Below are 20,220 nucleotides of genomic sequence, written 5' to 3'. Positions count from 1 at the left end.
AGCCCACAATGTATTGTTGGATTGCTTCAATCGAGATTTTACCATGTCGACAGTGCTGGCCTGGTGTTGGCTGGCGTTATGTGTAACACGTATCCTCACAGCTTTATGTGTAACAGTCCAAATAATATATTGTGTGTGGTAGAAACGTCCCATGTATTATTATTATTATTATTATTATTATTATAATTATAATTATAATAATAATAATAATTATTATTATTTTTTATTTTTTTTGGGGGGGGGGGCAAAGACCCATCACAGTGCAAAGCAGTGTGAGTGTCTGTCCTGAAAAAGCACAAATGGTGCCTTGCAAATCCTCTAAATTGTAAGTATTAAAGCACTGTAATTTGTAAACTATATCTTAAACACAGCAGCACTTGTGTGACTACAGCCAGTGATGAAACCTTGGTGTGTCCTTCACATACAGTAACATACAGTATGTCCTTTGAGTCAGTTTAGTCAGAACCAGATGGATAGCCTACTGTAGTGTATTCATTAATAGCCTATTTCTCTTATTTTAAAAACATATTATATTTGGCAATGAGCAGGAATGAGTGGCTCATATTGTACTGAGAGGGCGTAACACTTTCTTAAACAGCACTGTGAGTCAAGAAGATATCTTGTAGATGTCTGAGGAAGTTACTCATTCTTTAGGGACTTCTGCCCCTTTCCGTGTCAGAGAGGCATGGTAGAAAACAGAGGACTGCCAAAACATTGGACAACAACTGTCTTATTTAAATACAGTGCTTCCGGAGGTTATGATCTTCTATTTGATGTGCAAATTTGTAATTGTTGAGTCATTGTTTGACTCCTAGTCCAGTATACAAAATAGTATGTAGTGTACTCTGACCAGAAGGCCTACTGTCATAATGGGCATCTTTGTTGAAGTGATTGACGCATGCAGTAAGTGGTTAGAGATAAGCCACCTGGCTGTGACTGTGTTATGAAACTCTCTCACACAGTGCCCTTTGGTATTCACATATATTGCAGAGCCTCCAATGATATCAGAAGTCTCTCAAATTATTGGACATTGACTTTGTATTATTTATCTAAATGACCCGGACTGAAGAAAACACAAGACACTAGCCCTAAATAAATATGTCACTACTAGTACCTCACAGTCATTACTCTAATGTGTATAGGATAGGTTAAATTGCTGAAGGACGATGTGTATTGCTGTAATTGCATAGGGTCTTGCCTATTATAGCTCACTCTGTGCGGTGAGTGAGTGCTCTTCTAGAGCAGGGTCCCCATTTCCTGTATTTATGAAGTGGTTTGGTGGGGGTGGGGTGGGGGATTGCACTCGCTGGGGCACCTGACTCCTTGCTCTTAGCAGGCAGATGCTGTATGTTTGCTGCAAAACCTCCCATTGAGTCATACTGTTCTATATTAGTATTAACCAGACCCAGCCTTTGATTGGCTGTGATGTCACAGTATTTGTTTCTTCTGTTCACTGCGCAGCCATGGGAAATCAGTGAGTACTCTTCAATAAGCTCTTCTTATTTTTACATTGTATGTTTGACATAGTAAATGCTGCATGCAAAGTGAATACTACCATGTGTTTAAACACATGGTTTATTACAAGCTTGCCTTATCTTTTATTTTCCCCAATACATTGTTTGATTTCTAAAAGGGAATGGGTGCTAGTGAGCATTTCCTGGTCAACAGGCGCTGTCGGTAGAACATAGAAATGTAGTACCATTTTCTTTGTAGAGTCTTGCTGAGTGCTCAGCCTGCATGTGCTCATACTCATTTTTATTTATTTAGTTTATAGCTCTGTTGGTTTTAATTGTTAACCATCTTACTTTGCTGTATTAGGCTAAAGCTGAGAAAAATGTCTTGCCCATGTTGAGAATTAGGCTATACTCTATGTTTTCTCAAATGGGTTATTGTGGCATTTCTATCCACAACGGCAATTTTGCTGGTATTTTGTGGAAGCAACCTTTATGCTCTGCATGCCTGTTTAACAAAATGCAAACATGTTTACATGCAGGTAATGGCCTATTAAATGTGCACTCTGTGAGATGAGCATCTTGGTAAGGCTGATTACATGGCATACAAAAAGACAGGCCTACAGTATGTAAACTGATTGAATAGTTTGTGTACTGTATGTGCAGTCTTCCTCTTTAAAGTTAGACACAGCGAACCCTGGTCCTGGAGAGCTGCAGGGTGTGCTGGCTTTCGTTGTCACTCAGCACTTACGACAGCAGTTAGGCTATTCACAGTTACCACAGTTAATTAACCTCGCCTTGGTTCTTGGGTCTGAATCGGTTGCTGACTTTAAGGTGAAAACTATAACTAGCACACCCCGCAGCTCTCCAGGACCAGGGTTTCCTGCTTTATGGAAATAGGCTATCACTCCGACTGTGTTTTTCTTTGTTGCACGTTTAAAATAACAGAATGGAGCTTGAAGATTGAGGCTCATAGCATTTAGGCTAATACATTGAAAAAAATCTCATTCTTCTTCTCTAGTGCAATTTACTTTTATTTGATGTTGTACTTCTACTTGGTTCAGTCCGTCAGCTCCTCTGTCCGTCAGTCCGTCATCTTTGCTTGCCACGATACATGTGCAGTGGATCATTGTAGTGCTCATATCCATTTGTCATTTATTTGTGACATGTATGCATGCGCTTATTCAGTAACAGTGTTAGTCAAGCTTTTCGAATACTTTGTTTACATTGATCTACAAGTATTATACCCTCTTATTTGGAGCACAAATGAGAAGAAATATTTTTTTTGTGCAGTGCACAAAACCCTTAGTGGTGATTTATGAAATTCAACAATCTTTGCACCATCCTGTGCGCCACTGTTTTTTTATTTCAGTTTTGTATGCTTGGTTGCAGTATTAGCCCTTATTAGACGAAACATTTCTCTCATCTTAGAATGTGCCCTTGACCGTATATAAAAGTTAAGACAAATTAATTAATTCAGTTCATGTGGGCCAAGGAAACTGAAAAAGAAAATGAAGGAACTGTGTTTTGGGTAGGAACACTGTATGGATAGTCTCTGGTTTGAAAATTCCAAGACCTAGCCAATGCCTTAGATTAATACGAATGTAAATTAAAAGCATGTCATTAAGAGTTTTGGGTTGAGAATTATGGTCAGCCATAATTAACACATTCTTAGCTGAGGCTAAACGGTCACTGAAAATATAACTTTTGTTCCTGAATATGGCTCTGCCAACACACAGGCAATAGCTAGTTGCACACTTCTGTTGGACTTTTTATATACTAATATTTTCAATATGCACAGCAGTGTATTGCACAATAGATTTTGAGCTAATCATGTTAGCTTATGTTGTAGGAAATCCTACATTCCTTGTGCTTTGTGATCCTTCTTGGTCCATTTCCTCCCTGGTGCTTATGTTTACATACTATTAAAAAATGATGACATTCTTTGCTCCAATTTTCGACAACTGACCCTAATTTAGGCGACTAAAAATTTTAAAAAACCTAACCGTGAAGCCCATACGAATCTCCCTGTATTTGAAAAAAAAATCAATTTCACTAGTTTGTGGTTTTCAGTAGTGCTAAATTCACCATCTGAAACCCAGCATGGTTTTTTCATTGGAATGTGTGATATTTTCAAACATAGCCATGCAAGTGTGACATTGGTCCTCAATATTTTTGTCTCACGCCTGATTCGTGAGACTTCAGATCTTTAAAACTACTGGTAAATGTGCATGGCATTACTAGTGACGTGGGTCAATCTTGAGTCAAACAGCAGGTACATGGTGTACATTATCCGACTTTGGTTTTATTCTTTGGTGGCTCAAGAGTTTTATTCACCAGGCTGACTCACAGGTTCTGGTTGTTTTTTGTTATGCTGACCCACATCAGCTCACCCTTTTAGCCTTAATAGGTTAATAAGATATGAAAGTAAATTACTTTCAGTAACATAAACATTAAATGGAGTAAAAAAAGGAGTGTTCGTCCCAGGGAAAGCCTCAACCTTGGACTGTAGATGAAGTCCAGGCAGTTTCAGTTTGGAAGGACGACATGGCCTAATGCATGCAATAAACAAGCAGTCCTACTGTACTGGGATCAGGTTTGGCTCAATCTCACAGAGCGCAAATGTGAGTGCTTTGTGTCTATCAACCATGCTTAAACAGACAGTCATGAGGATGTCACAACTTCTGTATTTGACTTCCTGTGTTGAGAGTAAAGGACACGTTGTAATAACTGACAGGGCATCTGCATAGACCATGTCCTACCTGCTTTGCTAATTGAGCTTGTGCTTGTTCCATTCAAAGCTGCTGCCTTTCATAAATGAAACGTAAGCCAGGCTGTAATGTCAGCCTAGGTCAGGAGCCAAGTACTCACACACACACACACACACACACACACACACACACACACACACACACACACACACACACACACACACACACACACACACAGAGCTTTCCTGGAATCACTGAATGTACTGCCAACATAGTGACTAAAACAAACATTGTGTACTCTGCACCTTTATGCTGGGGTTGCAATTTGGTTTCTCCAGGTGCCATAATTCCCCTTTATGTTTCCATGGAAAGGTCAGCGGCAAATCCAGACGACCAAAAAAAAGGTGTCAGAAAACCTCCAAGGATGTGCGACTGGACGCTGCGCTGCTAACCTCTTATCAATGGGGAGAGAGAGCTGTGCGTAAGGAGAGAGGTGGCACTGCCACATCAGAGTGCACTGATTCAGGGAATCGTCACCGTTCACAAGTCCCCATTTACAACGACTCAGCTGGAGGTCATTTGTAGTTTGTGGGGAATTTTATTCACCTGCTGATAGTTTGTGTGCTCATGAGGAGGCTGTCGGTAAATAGGCTTGTCTGCTGCTGACCTGAACTCAGCAGTTCTTCCTTTCATACGGTTGTGGCTCGTTCTAAGCCTTCCCACGGTGTTCCCAAGCAACAGAATCATGTTTGGATGTTTCATTGTCTGTGTAGGTTAATAGAGAAGAACATTTGTTGGAGAAGCCGGATGACAAAGACATGGAAATTACAGTTTACAGTTATAATTTTAGAAATTATTTTTGATCTGGACACATCCAGCTTTAGCCTGCAGATCCCCTTCTGTTGAACGGCTCAGTAGTGGGGGCTGGGCATGGTTGCAGGGGGATCTCGTTTGGGGGAATGCAGTGGAGCAAGGCTCTGGAAAGCTGGGATGAGTTAACGGCTCAGCACTCTGTCAGATGCCGTCTGAAAGCAAACCAACCAATGACGCGAGGCATGGCCGATTTGCTTGTTTCACATTTTTTTCATTGTTGAAGAAGGAGAGAACCCTATTCCAAAAAGAAACCATTATGTCATTGCTTGAGTAACCCTATTATCACGTGCTGCAGTCCTCAGTGTAGTATTGCTGAGAAATCCCAGAATACGGGCTGATGCAAGCAGTGTTATTTCTGTCTGTGAAAAACACTACTTTTCCCAACTAGTTTTAAACTGCTGAGTCTACCCCTCCCATCCCAAAGACTAATTTAGCCCCTAATATAGCTAAACCAGAGAGAACAAGAGGCACTACCCTGCCAGAATTGATCAGGGAAAATGCTCAGAGAAGACTGGATATGCTCTTGCATTACTCCAGTTCCCTGAGACTGGTCAGCCATCTTTGGCCAAATGTATTTTCCTTTATTTCAAAATAGGTTGTTTTCTTCTTTCCTAATGTGTATTTAAGGAGCATATCTGTTTTCCGTGACCACAACGTGAAGTACTTATTGTACAGTTAAGGCAGAAGTTTTACCCCAAACAGCATTTCATATTTATACCAAATTCATGCAGAGAAGCCCCATGGAAAATGAATGTGTCATGCTAAAAGAGGAAGGAGGACGGAGAAAGTGAGCAGAAGGGAGAACAGAAAGGCGGTCGCTGGTGGCAGGAAAGTCCATTGTTTGCAGGGTGTGAGGCATTGGAGATTTGAGCAAACAATTCAAAAGTAGACAAATTGTATTTCTCCCCAATTTGGAATGAGCAGTAATGCCTCATGTCATCACTGTTCCACCTGCACCCATGCCAGAAGCACTGCCCATACAAATTCCTTAAATGCACTTTCCTGGAACCCTGCTGCCATTTCAGGCCTGAAGGTGCACAGTTTTGCAGGAGACCTGGCACCTCTTGGAGGAGTGACATATCTCTCACATACTGTTGCAGATACCCTTTAAGGAAACTAAATTTAGTAGAGTTTCTTTCCCTACAGCCAAGAAGCAGCTGCTAGCTTTCAATAGCTGAATTGAAAATGTGAAATATGCTCAGATTTTTCCTCCTTCAGAGTATGCTGTAAACAAAATATTTTTAGAGTGATGGGAGTGTTAGATTCACAAAAATGTAATAACTTAATCAAAATTTAAGTTCATATTTCATTTCTTTGGGGGAGGGGGTTCTGAAGAATGTAGGGGATTACCGTGTTCCTTTTTGCCTTTTAGAAAAAACGCCTTGGAATAATTTTTGAAGGGTTTGTTGTAAATGCACAACATTCCCTGAAAAGAGACTAAACTGTAACAGCCTCTTGTCTATATTGGAGGTCCATGCTGGATTGTCCGGCGGTTACCTTGCCGGGGCTTGGCGTTGCATAGGGCCTGTGTGGTGATTAGGGTTTTGCCCTGCATAGATCTGAAGTACAGCTGGTGGAAACGCATGTCACACTGTATTTCTCGGTTAACCTTCTAGGGGAGGGAAGACTAAACTCGACGGTCTGCATTCCTGTGCCACCTGATTCTGGTTGTTGCTGTAATCCAGAAGGATCATATTCTCTATCTTTGAAAATGCATTTCCTGACCTCCGTGAAAAAAAAAACATCTACTGAAGTAATTCAGAAAAACTCAAAAATTCAAATACCAAACAATTGCCATGTATGACTCCACACTAAAGTGAACATTGAGCCTATCCATGAAGGCAGATTGCATTCAATGATGATGATTATTTCATTATTTGTAACAGCTTATTACCATATCAGTAGTGACTGATATTTACTGTGACTGCCTGTTTGATGAATCCCCGTCCATTAACATAATTAGAAATGCATTAAAAGAATCATTACGGGACAAACATATTGGCCACAGTAGCATTCAAGATGCTGCACAGTATATAATAGCTGATCATATCAGTTTGGAAATAATCATTTTTTATAATATTATTTCTTCTTTTCCCCTTTGTTATGGGTTGCACTCCTGTTATTTTGCAGATGTATTCTCAGTAGAGGTGCGGGCATTGGGAAGAAGCATTTAGCTGAACGATCCTTCTCTCCTCTCCTGCAGTTTTCCTGTGACCGAGCGCACTGACGGGAAGATGCCTTTGGGAGATGATGGAATCACCTGGAAAAAGAAAACTTCCGACATTAAGGACATCTACGACTTCAAAGAAGTCCTGGGGACGTAAGTACCTTTTGAATAATTGGTCTTCATGGACTTCCGCGTTCTGCCTGGGTGCCAAAACCCAAAATAAATGGCTGTTTTTCTTTTGCTCCTCGTTCATCCATCACCTCCATCATCTGTTCATTCCTTCTGCCAGGCTCTAGGGACTGGTGCATCTGTGATGGTCATTATTACACTGTGGGGACCGGCATGTTTTCACCAGATGCCGTCAAACTGTGGCGACTGGTGCTTTCTCATCGTTACCGTCAGGCAGTGCTGATGATGTGGCATGACCGAGACCGAAAGACGGCATCAGTGGTGGAAGGAAATAACTCATCAGTGTGAGCGAAAATGGCCAATAACAACCACCTCCCCCGGCACTTGGCTGACACCGTCGAGTAACAGAGTCCAGGCGTGACCGTTGACCGTCGCGCTAACGCACAGTCCATTGGTTAAATTCTTTGTAGTGTGCAAAAGCTGTGCTGACCAGACCGGCGCTCTTGCGCTCCTCAGTGTCAGGCTGCTGGTTGGAGTTTCCCTGCTGTCGCCGACTATTGTTAGCATTAGCAGCGCTCCGCTCCGAGAGCCGGGGATGTACATGCAGATCCAGCGAGGTGATGCAGAATTAGCATCATGTGACGCAGGAAATCCGTCTCAGCAGTGGAGAACTGGAGCGGGAGAGACACCTTTTTCATTTCAAGATGACCATTAATAAATTAATTTATTCATTTATCTTCCATGTATCCAAAATGAGCGCATGTATCCAAAATTAAGCAAATGCTGAAATGTTTGTCAATTGTTTTTTATTTTAGTCTCTCAGGCATACTAACTTATTTCATATTACATATGTAACCATATTAGGCCGGGCTTGAGTGTTGAAAGCCATTGGGATCCAGGCCTGGTCTTTCCCATAGCCAGATTACCTCATAGCTGGAGTAACACTGAGATTAATGTGCACATGGATACGGTGTGTTTCTGTTGGGATTTGTGAATTTCACACTGCTCCCTGTAGAGCGGGATAACTGAGCCAGGGCTGTGGGGCGTGTAAGTTTGGCTTGGGCTAGCAGCTCACTTCAGCCAGGTCTGTGCACACTGGGGTTTTTAGGAGCTGAGCCTATCATTGGCCAGCCCATTAATGTTTGTGTACTGTCACTATTGTGCGCCATGAAGGTGGTCTTGTCTCTCATAGCAGCTAGAGAAAGATTCTGCCCTTAGTGAATGCTGTATTTATGAATGATGCAAACCGCAAGAATAAATGAAACTGCTCTTGGTGATTATCCTAAGTTGCCCCCTGGGCTTCTGACAGCAGTATATCAGTGGAGAACTGAATCGAGACATTTTGAAAACTGACAAGATTTGGCCTGATGTTTGGAAGTCATGTTGGACATTTTGGTGCTATATTAAAAAAAAAGTATTTAAATGAATTTTTTATTTTGATGGTTGTATGCCTTTTTAAAATATGTACAATTGAATAATGTTTGTTTTTATGGACCGAAACCTGTTTATCCTGGTTGAAAGTGAGTGGAAGCCAAAATTGGATTCCAAGCAAACTGTATTTAATTTGTCAGACTGTTGAGACACGTGCTTTGTCTTCTCTTCACACAAGCCCATGCAGAAAAAGGTTTCAGTTTTAAAAAGCATTGACATAAGAGGGATTACAACTGTGTTGATGGAAGGCACTTTACTTTTTAAAAGAAGATTACAGAATGGGATAATTTGTTTAGTTCATGAGGTCCACAGTTAAAAAGTTAGTGTTTGTTTTGACAGTTTCGGTAACCTATCCCATGTTTGCATACCATGCCTTCGAGGGACTTGCATACCTTACAATGTTTACATATCTTTCTTTACTGCTGGGTATTTGCTGAAGCAATTCAGGTTAATCACCTTGAGCAAAGGTGTAGTGGCAGCACCCTATCCTCTGAGTGCATTGACCTCAGAATCAAACCCACGAGATTGTAATTCGCTCTGGTCTAGCCTAGTCCTAGTTTCCCTTGACTTGCAAAGACGATATGTGGTGTTTTCAGTCCTGTAAATAATAATCGTTGACATGAAGCGGTTAGGTGTTACTTTCGCTTTTCGTCACATCCCAGTTACCTTGTTCTGCAAGGCCGCTCCAGACCCCTCCAGTCAATCATCAACAAAAGCCCAATGGAACGCCTGTTCTCCTGAAGGGGTGAGGAAGGCGTTTCCGCTGGGCGTCACGGTGACTGAACTGCCCTTTCATTCTGCCACTTCTTATCAAGTGCAGCTTCTTATCGCGTCTTCTGGAGCAGGTACAGTGATCCACCCTCCCGCAAGACCGCCAATCCTTGGCCTGCTCTTTTTTTCTTGACTTAACGAGTTACAACGCACTCACAAATTAAGCTCAAAGGAAGCGTCATCAGCTGAAAGTACAAATCACGCCTCGGCTGAAATGGTTAAAATGGTATTAATTCAGCCTCATAGTTGTGTCTAAGTGTGGGGAATGTGGAGTTATTGGTGGAGTGGTTAAACTGATTGGGGATGCCAGCCGATTTGTTCCTGGGTACTAATCGCTGCCCTGTTATTTAGTCGTCCTCAGTTGCCAGTAGAGTCTCTCGGCGGTGTCTTGCTAATGGAATCGGGGTAAACCCATTATCTTGCTTTGCCGTTTAAATGGCTTATGTGTAATGTCTATCCTTGTCTTTCTGAAGAACAGTGCTCCTTGTCCTCCCACTGTAATAATTAATGTGTTTACATTTTATTTTCATTTAGTGGCTGGCGTGCTCTTGTGTAATTATAAGGCCGGACAGATTCGCGCAAGTCATTTTGGCTGCACTGGAGGACTCATTTAATGTGGTAGACGTACAGTCCTTTCATGTGTAATCTGGAATCTGGAATTATGTTTTTAAAAGCTTCTTAAAAAAAAAAAAACAAGCTTTTAAAAGCTTCCTCATAAGCGTGTGTGCGTGCTTGCATGTGTTCAGGCATGTGCGTGCGTGTGCGTTTGTTTGTGTGTGTGCGTGCAGGAAAGGGTTGTTTGCTGATCCCTCAGTGTGTTTCTGGGTATTTTCCCTGTCTGTTGTTTTGCATCTAATAGAGCAGGTTGTGTACTGTGCAGATAATTTACAGCGCTGGGTTTCAGGTTTCTGTTTATAGCCCTCACGATGCTGTGAGGTGGGCTTCCTTATGTGATGGTCCATGCTGCCAAGTCTTTTTGACAGGATGTTGACCTCAGCCTTTCCTGTTCTGCCCCGTCTCCCTATCTACCTCATAGGTGGTGCAAGGTGTTAAAGCATTAGTCTTTTTGGTAAATTCATAATGGTGATCAGTTTGTAAAGATATACAGGGCTCAGACCCACGTCTCTGCCATATATAAAGGCAGCTCTTTTTCAAGTTGATTACAGAGAAAGATGAGAGAGATCAGTTGTTTTTTTGTTTTTTTCCCCCAGCCTGTGAGTTGTCTGAGCTTGTTTATGGAAAGAGCACTGGCTCCTTGCATTGCATAGCTTGGAGTTTATAGTGGGCTGGTTGTCTTGGCAACGGGAAAAGACACTTTCCATATGGACTATAATAGTCGCTATGGAAACAAAGTTGTTTTTTTTTCCTATTAATAATTTGGTGAATGTATCAGCTTTTCAGTGATGTAGCTGTCCCCCTTTTCATGTTGCCTTTCCAAAAAACAAAAACAAAAATAAAGTGATTCAAGTGTTTTAAATTCCATGACTTTGTGTGTCTGTTCCTGTGTCTGTGTCTGTGTCTGTGTCTGTGTGTGCCTGTGCCTGTGCCTGTGCCTGTGCCTGTGCCTGTGCCTGTGCCTGTGCCTGTGCCTGTGCCTGTGCCTGTGCCTGTGTCTGTGTCTGTGCCTCCATTGTGCTGTATAGGAGCTAGTGGGCAGAATGGGGGAGACACTGCTCCCTGAGGTACAATATCGTGGAGTTGCCACAACAGTTTCCCTCCCAGTTCTCTTTTACCCTAGCACCTCCTCTTCCCCGCTCCTCCGGCCCCAGCTCTGGCTGTTTTCTCTCTCCCTCGGGCCTGGGCCTCTATGGCACCGTTCCACACTCTGTTCATGTGGTTGCGTTTACTACCAATGCTGGGAAATGATCCTGAGCTGCATACAGCACAACACAATAGCCTGATCAGCTTGTGCTGGGCATATGTTTATGTATTAAAGCTGCATTGTTTTTTCCTTTCTTCTGCTAATAGAGACCACAGAGCTTGATCCTTCATTAAATGCCAAATGGAGGCTTTTGTTGATCAAAAGATAATTGGTTGGTTTGCCAGGGTGTAAACAATGTAGTAAAATGTAAAACCAATTTTAAATAAACATTCAGGTAAAAACATACACATGCCCACCTATATGTATGCATATACATTTACACAAGGGAATTTACCCATTTAAATACATTCCCCCAAAATAAGCACAAATACAGATTACACACTTGAGCTCATACATATACTGACACAACTACCTTATTTGTAAACTCACAAGCATGCTTGCAAACTTCTCTGTTTAAATTTTTTTAGGGCGGCCTGTAGTGTAGTGGTTAAGGCACATGACTGGGACCCGCAAGGATGTTGGTTCAATCTCTGGTGTAACCACAATAAGATCTGCACAGCCGTTGGGCCCTTGGGTAAGGCCCTTAACCCTGCATTGCTCCTGGGGCGGATTGTCTCCTGCTTAGTCTAATCAACTGTACGTCGCTCTGGATAAGAGCGTCCGCCGAATGCCACTAATGTAATGTAATGTAATGTAATAAAATACGATAAGAATGAATTAAGGCATTTTTTCCTTTCTGAGCCATTGCACACTCTGAAGTAGTGTAAATATTTGTCCTGTTAACTCCTGAATACAATTCAACAAGTTGATCCAACTTCCTGAGTGAGCTACTTGAGCCCTTAAGTACTTACAAATGAGCACTTTAAGGAAGCATTTCTGGAGAATACACGCAGACTAATGTTACTCCGAGTGATTAGGCCTGAAATTTTAACTGTATAATTTGTGCTTATCAGGAATTGGAAGATTGTCAGTTTTCTCCGGTACTTCCTCACTTAAACCTGCCTGTACTTTGACCGGCACAGCGATTCTCGAAAGAGGATCCATCGGCTCCTACGTACAGATGCCGTTACTCTTGAGGTGATGATGAGGCCAGGAAACGTGCTGGATCTTGCAGCTCTGTACTGTAGAGGTGTTTCTCTAAACCTCGTGTGAAGCTTCAGCCTTAATATTCTGCCTGTTCGCCTGCGTGCGGCGGTGACGCTGATAACCAAAAGCCATAAAAGATCTGTCCTACTCAGAATTGCGGTGTGCATTCAAAATCCAGTCTTTCCATGCCGATGTGAGTCCAAAGACTTGTGTTGAGGGGGGCTAACGCACAGACATTCATACGGTAAATCAAACTCCTGTCTCAGGCAGAGCAGGGTGGCGATGCATCTCAGAAGGAGAGCAGTGACTCATCGCAAACAGCGCGCTGTGTGTTGCGTGCGTGTATATCGCTGGCATGTATCGCCGTCTCCGTGTATCTCGGGTGTCATATTGTATCGGTAAAGAAAAGGCGGTAAGGAAACAGGATGTTGCCTGACGTGAATGTGTTGGCTGCACACTGTGTATAGCGGCGATTAAATTAACTCCCAAATCCATTTTGCATGCGGTCGGCGGGGTTCCGGACGGCGGGCTCACGCTGGCCCTCGCTGTGATCCTCCGCTCCGCTTTCCCGGAAACCTGCAGCAGCTGGCGGCGTGTCCGGGGAGAATTCCGTAATGGTGAATGACGAGGTTCCCGCCCTGCTCCCCGCCTGCCCGCGCACAGCGGGCGGGGAGAAGCGTGCCGTTGTCCAGCCCGCTGTGCGACCGGCCCGGCGGAGAAGGAACCGGAATCCTGAGAAATCGATGGCCTGACGGACGGCCCAGTCGGACTCTGTTATTTAATGGCGGTGCGGGGATGAAAGCGCTGACTCTGGTGGAGGTGATTGATGGGCAGCGTCGAGGGAGAAAAATGATGTTGTACTTGTCAGCTCAGCTGGCATTCAGCCAGCAATCAATGGGCTATTTTCAGAGCAGTAACTCAGGCTGTCTGCCTGGGATATTGTTTTGTAAAAATTTGTTGAGTTTCAGGTTTACCATCCCCTCAAAGCATGCTAGCTCCGAGCACCAGGCCGAAACACTTTATCTACAGCATCTATGACACAATCTGAGTAGATATTTTATCTCAAAGCAGCAATCCTATTCTACATCCTTATAAGAAATATTACCATATGATTTCTAGTGGTTGTTTGGACCAGTGTTGATGTGTTTACTGCATTAATGAAGCGCACAGCTCTTGTCCTGTGATGAGGAGTTAGGTTGAAAGCGTGTGTGTTGTTAAACACCAAGCTGAACTCTTGGCTGCTTTTTCATACACCGTGAAGAATGGAATGGTTTTAATTCTGAATGGACGCAGCAGGACAAAGCAACATTCAGTCTGGAGTACTGAAGAACATAAAAATGTATAATTAAGAGAACCGGCCCTTCCAGTTTACGTGCGGTTCTTGTGCGTGCTGGACCTGTCTCCTGTGGCCAATCAAGCCGTCTGAGGGACTGTGTGGGTGAGTGTGAGGGGGGGGAGAGGGAAGCAGCTGTCTGTCTCAGTATGGAGAAAACCATGCTTGTGTCTCACCTCATCAATTATTCAGCCCCACCCCACCCCACCCCACCTTTCCATACCCAGCACCCAGCCACCATCAGCCACCCTGCTGAGCTCAGCCTGAGCGCCACTGTGGTTTCCGCCCCTTTGAGGCCAGATGGGGAAACACTGAGGAAGGGAGAGTGGTGGAGACGCAGGGGGGCGGAGCCTCTGTGTCCGTTACAGCCTGGGGATGCTCGCTGTTTACTGATTGGCAGCTGAAACTCCAGTGAAGCTCGCTGTTTACTGATTGGCAGCTGAAACTCCAGTGAAGCTCGCTGTTTACTGATTGGCAGCTGAAATTCCAGTGAAGCTCGCTGTTTACTGATTGGCAGCTGAAACTGTGATTGCCCACTTAATTCCACCTGCTTTTTCTGGGCAACTGCTTTAATTGAGCGGTGAGATGCCTTCATTACAATACTGCTCATTACTTTTAAGAGGAATGGCTCACACTATACCTACACAGTGCCTGCCTCTTGTATAACAGCCTGGAGCTAATTCTCCTTATTAGCGATATTTACATAAGTTGGCATTTTTTACACTGGCGCACAGATGGAATTCCAGGTGACCGTTTCATAATTTTTAACTAAGAAAGGCACACCAGCCAAACCAAGTCGGTTTGTTAGTAGACATTTCCGGAATGGGCATAGCACAGTGGCACTGAGATGTGAGGTTTGGATCCACACACATGCACACACACACACACACACACGCGCACACACACACACACACACAGAACTGATGACTGCATCATGGCAGTAGGGATGTGGCCACTGTCCCGACAGTAAATCCAGTGAGACCTGTCCCAGCCACTAATTTAACGCCTTCCGTTCTCCATTCCCAGCTCCCTGCCTGGTCTTGGCCAGCTCCATACCCCCCCACAGTCCCCCTCACCTGTCGTCACCGCGAACTGCGCCGTAAATCAAAGCGGCGATGTGAAAATTGATTTTCTCAGCGCTGCTCTCCGTTTGCGACTGATTGATGTTGAGCATATCGTTTTGTTTCTTTTGTGCCTTCGGGTGACATGCATTCCTTTCTAAAGTGGAGAGCATCGTTCCCTTGCCCAGCTATCCATGAACAGGCTGGCTGGCATGTCAGTACACACGTCTGTGTAGTAGTGACCTTCTCTTTCACCAATCTCCCCTTTTCACTCCTGTCGCCAGAGCAGTCACTCATTTCACCTCTCTGTGCCTTGTAACCAGAGCCCAGTAATGTCTGTGTTTCTGAGAGAGGGATTTGAGAGAGTAGCATGAGTGACCTGGTGCAGTTGGGCTGTTTACTGAGACATCGAGGCTGCTCTTAGTGTTTTGGTAACAGGATGCAACTGTGGGTCTGAGCTCATTTGGAAAATGTTAGTGTGTGTGTCAGACCTGGGTCAAATACGTAATTCTTTTTTATTTAAATGCTTTTCTGTGATCTATTGACCAACCAAAAGGCCCAGTAGGCGGGATTTGTACTTTGAGTGTATTTCATAGGTTCAAATACACCAGCCAAGCTCCGTAAAGCATAGACATGTATTTGAATCAGACAATTACATATTTGACCCAGGTCTGGCGTGTGTGTGCCCATGTGTTTGTGCTCAATCCTGTCAGCAGATGGCTTTGTATCGAGAACTAAATGTTCACCGTGTCTAGACCAAACTCCTGTCCACCCAGACATAATCAACGTCTAATACTGCTGCTGTGTCTGTGACCTCACAGAGCAGTGGGAGTGGATTGTGGCTGTGGCTGTGGCTCTGGCTGTGGTGGCTTTGGACCCACTCTTCTCAATCACCACAGTAATGCTTCATGCCTATTATACAACAGGAGCAAACAAGCTCTTCGCTTCTACGATTATCCACTTTCCCAAACCACTCAAGCAAATGGTCTCATTGCATTTTTAAATCGTCATAATCTCTTAAGAAATTTGATTTGCTATTTGACATTTTTTAATCCAAATGGCTTGGTATTTCTCTACTTACCATTTGAGGCACGTCATTGCTCAGACCCCGTATCTGTATTTCGTTTTTTTTCCAGTTTGGTTTTATGCAGAGGTGGATTCATTCTAGGTGTGATTGTATTCATATTTGTACTGTTTGATACAAATCTGCAATACAAGAACAGCTCTGCACAAGTGAGAGTTTCAACAGCTTTGTACAATATGCATATCGGGTCCAGCGCTTCCAAAGCGGAGAGCAATGCCTTATACATCGTTACAGCTTATATACACATTCTGTTGCTGGGGAGAGTGGGGCATTCCCTGTCTCCCTCCAGTCAGCAGCCAACACATGCACCAAGAGAAACAATTCTAAGCTCTGGGATCAATCCTGTGTAGCCCCCTCCTTCATGGTTTGGTGGGCTCCTGTTTTTCTGCAAGCTCGTGATGATATCTTCTCGTCTGCCAAATGCCATTAATGTGATATTTGAAACAAATGTTTATGATTCTCTTATCTTCCTGGTATTCATGCCCTATGACACTTATTTGCTCACGTTGCTACAGTTCAGTGGAAATTTACACTGGTAGACAGCTTCTCTCTGTACATTAGTAGAAGTGGGCACATATTAATGCTTTGCACAAATTACACAGTTAATGCCATATGAGCTATATTTCATGAGCCGATTAAAATTTTCCCACAGCACCTGAAAGATTATCAACACCACAGAGTTGCATTTATTTCACAGGTGTATCTCATCAGGAATTGATGTCTGTGTAAATGGACAAAAGCCTACTATCTCCTCACAGTGTGTCCTTGGGAACCGATTTGCTTTTGGTGTTTTTGGAGGTGCTGAAGCACTGCTCACAGGGTGCCGATCAGAGCTCGTGTTTTTAGGAAACCTTCTGCTTTGAGGGCCCCTGTGACCCACAGCCCTGCCTGCATTCAGCATCTCCCATGTGACTTCATTTAGGGGTTATGCCTGCATGTTCCCAGTTGGTTTTGAGCCCTTCTCATTTTGTGCATTTGAAGGGATACTTTCAACTTTATCTATATTGTTGTACACCCAGCTCTTCCTTAATGAGCTGTGTACTGTTTTCTGCAACGACAGAGAATGCCCACATAGTATTTCCCTCTTTGCATATGTCTTTAGTGCATCATCTATTGCACTACTACTTACTTTTTGAGGCATAGTTTAGAAAGAACAAAGACTGCCTATTTGTCTGATTATATAATCCAGCTTTGGCAAACACTAATGGCCGCACCCCAGCAGCCAAAGTGTCCAAAGTTTTGTTTAATTTGTGAATATTTTATAAAGAATGGAGTTTATACCAAATTGCCAGAGTAGCCTTTTTGTATACATCAGTAAATGAATGAATGCCTAATTTGTTTGCTGTTGACATTTTTGTTTAAATGTCACTTTATATCTAAAATATCTAGCAATTAATTGGTTTTCTATTGATGTTCCGCTTTCTGTACTGCACTTTACTCCGTATTTGTTTTGAAATCAAGCTCTTGGCAAACAGTGATTTGCGATTATGTGTTAGATTGAGTCTTCCCAAATGGCATTGTCCATGTTCAGTCTCAACTGAAGACTGTTCTCATCCCTTCAGCCCAAGAGAAAACTGACGTGTGAAGTGAACTGTGAGCTTGGGACAGATGTCTTTAAATCAGAAATTCATTGGAAATTCATCATGAATGAAAATCACAAATCACAAATATGGTTTTCTCATACATATTATAATTATTGTAAAATATTAAATGTTAATGGCGGCACGGATGGTGCAGTGGGTAGCACTGCCGCCTCACAGCAAGGAGGTCCGGGGTTCAAATCCCGGTTGGCCGGGGCCTCTCTGTGTGGAGTTTGCATGTTCTCCCCGTGTTTCTATGAGTTTCCTCCAGGTACTCCGGTTTCTTCCCACAGTCCAAGGTCAGGCTGATTGGAGAGTCTAAATTGCCCGTAGGTATGAGTGTGTGAGTGAATGGTGTGTGTGCCCTGCGATGGACTAGCAACCTGTTCAGGGTGTATTCCTGCCTTTCGCCCAATGTATGCTGGGATAGGCTCCAGCCCCCTGCGACCCTGTTCAGGATAAGCGGGTTAGGATAATGAATGAATGAATGAATTAAATGTTATGTTATGAAACCAAGAAACCACAATTTTCTCTGCCCTGCAGTTTATTTGGAAGGGTCGGCCTCTGTTCTGGTCCTGAAAAAGGGTGGTTCTCTTCACGTACCTAGGAGACTTAAGCCATTGATAAAACAGGGTGAAAGAATAGGCTTTCAGTAGTTTTTTAGAGTGCTGATGCGGCTTAAAGATAAACGGTTGTTTTTTTCACGGGACTCCACGCTTGGATTCCCAAGGCTGGGTTTATACTCAAAACATAGTTTAGCATAGTTGACAGTAGAGGAATGTGAGCATATTTATCTCAATTCTGCAATAACAGGGCTCAGAATTAGCTTAGTGGCTTTCCGTGCGTATCTTAATTGTTTCCTTATTCCTTTCGGTAACAGTCGCGGGTCCTCCAAGGGCTGCTAAATGAGATGTGAAGGCAGTCAGGCCTCCAGGTTTGTTTTTCATCCCGTGTGTTTCTCCCCTGATCACATCTCCTCTCCTCCAAATTCCACAGGCACATTAGGAGTATATGCTGAGTGTCTTTGGCTGCTCAGAAGCAGAAGAGGGAGATGTGAAAAAGTTGTGGTTGAGCATTGTGGAGGACATCTGCCACACCTTGTTTGCTTAAAGGGCGTCTGCCGTCAAACTGCCGAGAATAACTGTGAAAAGAAATGCCCTGCCAATTTCAGCAAAGTCTTGACCCACTTTCTTGACCAACCTGATTTTAATTCACATTATGTAAGGCCAACTCTTTGCCCTGCTTTCCAAATTGTGAGGGCATTCACCATTGTAGTTAATGTGATATAGCTAATATACCTGAGTGGATGGGTCTTATTTCAAAAGTGCCAATACACCTGCACTTGTTCATATTTTAATATATGTTGATTCTGTTGGGGGTTAAGGTGTATGTAAAGAGGCAGGTGCTAGAGCCTTGAACTGCAAAGCTTGCAGGCCTCTTCCTGCAGGTGTAGGCCCCGTGGCCATCTGACTCCATTACACACCCTCCTGTTCCACCTCTGAGGTGTGGCTCCCATGGCCAACTGACTCTGACTCTCTCTCTCCAGCTCTGCAGCTTGTCCTTACGTGACCCCAGCTGGAACACCCTAGAGACAGGCCTCTGACACAGGCCTGTATCGCACTCATGAATGGCTCGTTCTGAGCTGTCTGATGCTGTTTGCTGCCCCTTTACCTGCTCCAGCACAGCAGGTCTCCAGTGTCTATGGACGTTACCTATTCTGTAAGGTCTTTTGTAGTGTAGTTTCACTGAGTTCTGCAGTCATGTGACCTCCTGACAGAGAAGAGTGCTCTCAGCCTGCTAGGCTTGTCCTCGCTGCTGAATGGGTAATGAGCAGACCAATGAGACTGCTGCTCTTGCTCAGGCAGAGAACATGGAAGGATGAAGCCTCCTAGCAGAAGAGTGAGTGGAAAGAAGGAGGAGGAAGATTACTGGATGTGAGAGAGTGGTTCAGGTTCAGGAGACTTGTTAGAACAGATGACAAGCATAGTTTGGCACATCAGTGAAAGATCTCTGTCAGCTGCCCCCAGTAGGCGTGTTGCCATGGAATGTGGCCAATAGGAAATTTCTCACCATACGCCTCTGTTCAGTAATGCGGCTTTCGCAGACCGAATACTTTCCCGATTGATTACGAAAGTCTTGCTTATCTTTTCTGAGCAAAGGCATTGCATGCAAATGTTCCGACAATCAAATAGCTTGCTCTGTACTTTTTTGTTTTCTCTAGCTTGGTAAGAGAAGTACCAGTGCTGGGAATAGAGCTTCCTTGTGTTGAGAAGCTGATGGTCACTGAGGGTGGCTGGGAAGAGAGTCTGAGAGTCAGTTTGGTTGGTCTAGAGTGGAGAAAAAGTACAGTGGTCTGCACTCTGCTGTAAAATAGACAATATGTTAATGTATGCTGGTATAACATTTCGATGACATAGCATTAGTTCCTGCTGCCTTGAGCACTCTGTTTGAACAGTGAGGACAGACACACTATACAGACAGACTGATGCATTTGGCTGTGTGAAAGCCGCTATTAATGGAGCAGTTGGAAATGGCCGCTTGAATGAATTAATTCGGCTCGTATGAGGAGAAATGATCAGAGCCATCTGGACACCCACCTGGGCAATGTCCGCCATGTCCCTGAATGTCGTCTGCCTGCCACGCTAACCTGCCCATGAACCTGCCTTTTCTCCCATCTTGCCATCACAAAGTATTCTGCAGCAATAAGCCCATATTTCTTGT

General features: G+C 43.7%; 1 protein-coding gene across 1 annotated transcript in view; it reads left to right on the top strand.

Annotated features, from left to right (window-relative positions):
- Positions 1–20,220, top strand: part of camk1b (calcium/calmodulin-dependent protein kinase Ib) — a 39,646-nt gene that overhangs the window by 1,235 nt on the left and 18,191 nt on the right. The window contains exon 2 of the mRNA XM_061219252.1: positions 7,239–7,355. Within this exon, the coding sequence (XP_061075236.1) occupies positions 7,270–7,355 (86 nt within the window). The 5' untranslated portion in view covers positions 7,239–7,269. The remainder of the gene's footprint in view (positions 1–7,238; positions 7,356–20,220) is intronic.

The sequence above is a fragment of the Conger conger genome, chromosome 14, assembly GCF_963514075.1.
Source record: "Conger conger chromosome 14, fConCon1.1, whole genome shotgun sequence".
NCBI lineage: Eukaryota > Metazoa > Chordata > Actinopteri > Anguilliformes > Congridae > Conger > Conger conger.
This window is presented reverse-complemented; position numbering and strand designations above follow the sequence as displayed.